General features: G+C 42.4%; 1 protein-coding gene across 1 annotated transcript in view; it reads left to right on the plus strand.

Annotated features, from left to right (window-relative positions):
- wdr11 (WD repeat domain 11) overlaps positions 1 to 2677 on the plus strand; it is a gene marked incomplete at its 5' end in the record, with an annotated part of 85302 nt that overhangs the window by 3755 nt on the left and 78870 nt on the right. The window contains 2 exon segments of the mRNA XM_014021175.1: positions 672 to 825; positions 922 to 1095. Of these exon segments, the coding sequence (XP_013876629.1) occupies positions 672 to 825; positions 922 to 1095 (328 nt within the window).

The following is a 2677-nucleotide window of genomic DNA, read 5'->3' on the forward strand; positions in this document are numbered from 1 at the left end:
CTAAATAAAACAAAAATATTGGTGGTAATTTTTGACTGTGTAACTTTACAAACGGCAGCCCACAGCCCAGCTTTTATAAATCCTCTGTGTGTTTCTACGTTCTTTATGAATTTGTTGCTTTTCTTTGTGTTCTGTTCAGAATATCTGCTCARTAAATCATGTTTTCTGTCTCCTGTTCCTGTGTGAGCTCTGCCTTGTTGAGGCTCAGATTCAGTTCAATGTAGACCCGCTCTGATGAAGGGGTCTCAGGGTGTGTGTGTCTTTGTGTGTGTGTTTGTGTGTTTTGTGGAAAGGTAAATAAAGGGCAATAAATTCTCCGGTGATTATCAGCGCCGGGGCTCAATCCGCGGCTTTCATTCCTGTCTGCGAAGCCTCCGGTGCACACGTTAATCTTGTAAAGCGCTGCAGGCGCAGCAGCGGGACATTCCTCACCTCACAGCATGACGGGGGGGGGGGGGGGGCCGCTGTAATAAAATACATGTCTACTAAAACACACAGCCAGAGTTTAAACATGAACGTGTTGAAATGATCTTCCAGGATTAATATTTCTGTGGGAGTCAGGGTGGGTTTCTCAAACGRTGAAACCCACTGTTGAGTCGTAAACCCACCCTCCCAGTCAGAGCCCACCTGTAGCCCATCTTCAGTCTGGTTCAGTCTGTTTCTGCGTTTAGGTGAAATGGTCGAGGGAAAACTACTACCACAACCTGAGCTCGCCCTACTGCCTGCGGCTGGCCTCAGGAGACGCCTCGGGGAAGATCATCGTGTGGGACGTGGTCAGCGGCACGGCTCACTGCGAGATCCAGGAGCACTCCAAACCCATCCAGGGTGAGGGTCTCTGAGACCGAAGGGTCTTCAGCCGTCTGGCATCTCTGACGCGACGAGACGTTCCTCCTCACYCTGTCCTCCTGTCCTCCCTGTCAGATATGGAGTGGCTGTGGAACCAGGACGCGTCTCACGACCTCCTCCTTGCCGTCCACCCTCCCAACTACATCGTCCTCTGGAACGCAGACACCGGAGCCAAGCTGTGGAAGAAGAGCTACGCCGAGAACATCCTCTCCTTTTCCTTCGACCCCTTCGACCCGTCTAACCTGGCATGTAGGTCACGCACATTTAGCTCACTTTTCCACTCTTTCCAACTGACGGCCCGCGGGCCACACCCGGCCCGCTGGTGACCAAAGTCTGGCCCGCCAATTGGTTCATTAATCTCTTAATCCCAAACCCCCGATTTTATACTTTAATGACTATAAGTTCTTTTAGTTAAACAAAAGCTGTGTTTCCATTACAAATGTGCGCAAAACTTTGTCGATATTTAGTTAATTTCGAAAAAACACAGTTTCACAACTGCAGTGTTTCCGTTAAGTAAGAAATACTATTAAAGTCATGCGTGAATACGTTTGTTCTCATGATAAGTCATTACAAACATGGCAGCGATGGATGTAAACACATAGCATGTTGNAATAAAAACATAAAATAAACTAATAATCGTGATTGCACAGGTATTAAAAAAATTACAGGCATTAAGATGTTTTCTTGTAACACAAATGCAAAAATAAAGATTTTCAGAATATAGTTTTGTTTTCAAAGATAATTAGCTTTTAATTGCTTCTTGTGAAATCATGAGCATTTGAAGTTAAACAACTTCAAACAGCATTTAAACAATTTAAAAGACAAATGTGTTCATTTTCTAAAAGTGCAGGAGAAAGGTCTGAGATATTATTCTCTGAATTAATCTAAACTTTGAGCTTTGCCTCTGCACACAGTCTGTGAAGACTTTAAACTAGTTTTTATCACATAAACTTAGAAAAATCAGGGTCCACATTTTCTAACAGACTCCAGACCCAGACAGTATTTTATGGTTATTTAATTTAAAGCCTTTTATTAGATTAATTTCTTGTTTAATTGATTTGTTTCTTTATGTTTTGTGGTTTCTGTTGCAGTTTTAGTTGATGTTTTACTACCGTTAGYACGTCTCTTCACCACTCGTCTGTTCATCTTTTAAATTCCCCTTCACATCCGTTCTTTTTTACAGTTTTTGCTTTTGCTCTAAAGTGCTCGGAGTTGCACTCGTGCTCGAGGAGTGCCATTAAAATGAGGCCTAATTGATTCTGTTTGGCTGTTTGTTGGCTGTATCACTCACAGGGTTGAACCGCGGCCAACGGGAAACTGATTAACTTTTAGGAGCTGAGGGTTTTTTTTATCGCTTTTGGAAGAACGCACGCGTTTAGAAAGTTCCTGAGCACAACAACTGCTGTAGTTTGGTTGGATGTTTTTGTAAATGATGTTGAACTGATTTATGATTGTGGTGCTGTTGAACTCCCAGCAACAGATGGGATGTTGGAGACCAGACTGGAACTGAGGGCAGTAAACTGGAGAGCAGGAACTGATTTAAATAATGCTTAGAAAACAAGATATTTAATAACATGTGAAGAAATGGTTCAAATCCGTTTAATTAAGGGTCTACGAGAAGGTTATGTACAGATAGCATCTTACCTGTTGTGGATAACCTTCAGTTTAGAGAAATAGTTTAATTCTGACTGGACTGATGAGCTAATGGCTTGTCCTGCTGTCCTAAAACAACTCCAGCCTCAGAATTTCATAGCAATTCATGTAAATGCTAATTAGCATAATAATAATGATTAAATCAGACTACTGTGGATGCTTATTGCTGAAAACTTCA

This window comes from Austrofundulus limnaeus, unplaced genomic scaffold, assembly GCF_001266775.1.
Source record: "Austrofundulus limnaeus strain Quisiro unplaced genomic scaffold, Austrofundulus_limnaeus-1.0 Scaffold280, whole genome shotgun sequence".
NCBI classification, from domain to species: domain Eukaryota; kingdom Metazoa; phylum Chordata; class Actinopteri; order Cyprinodontiformes; family Rivulidae; genus Austrofundulus; species Austrofundulus limnaeus.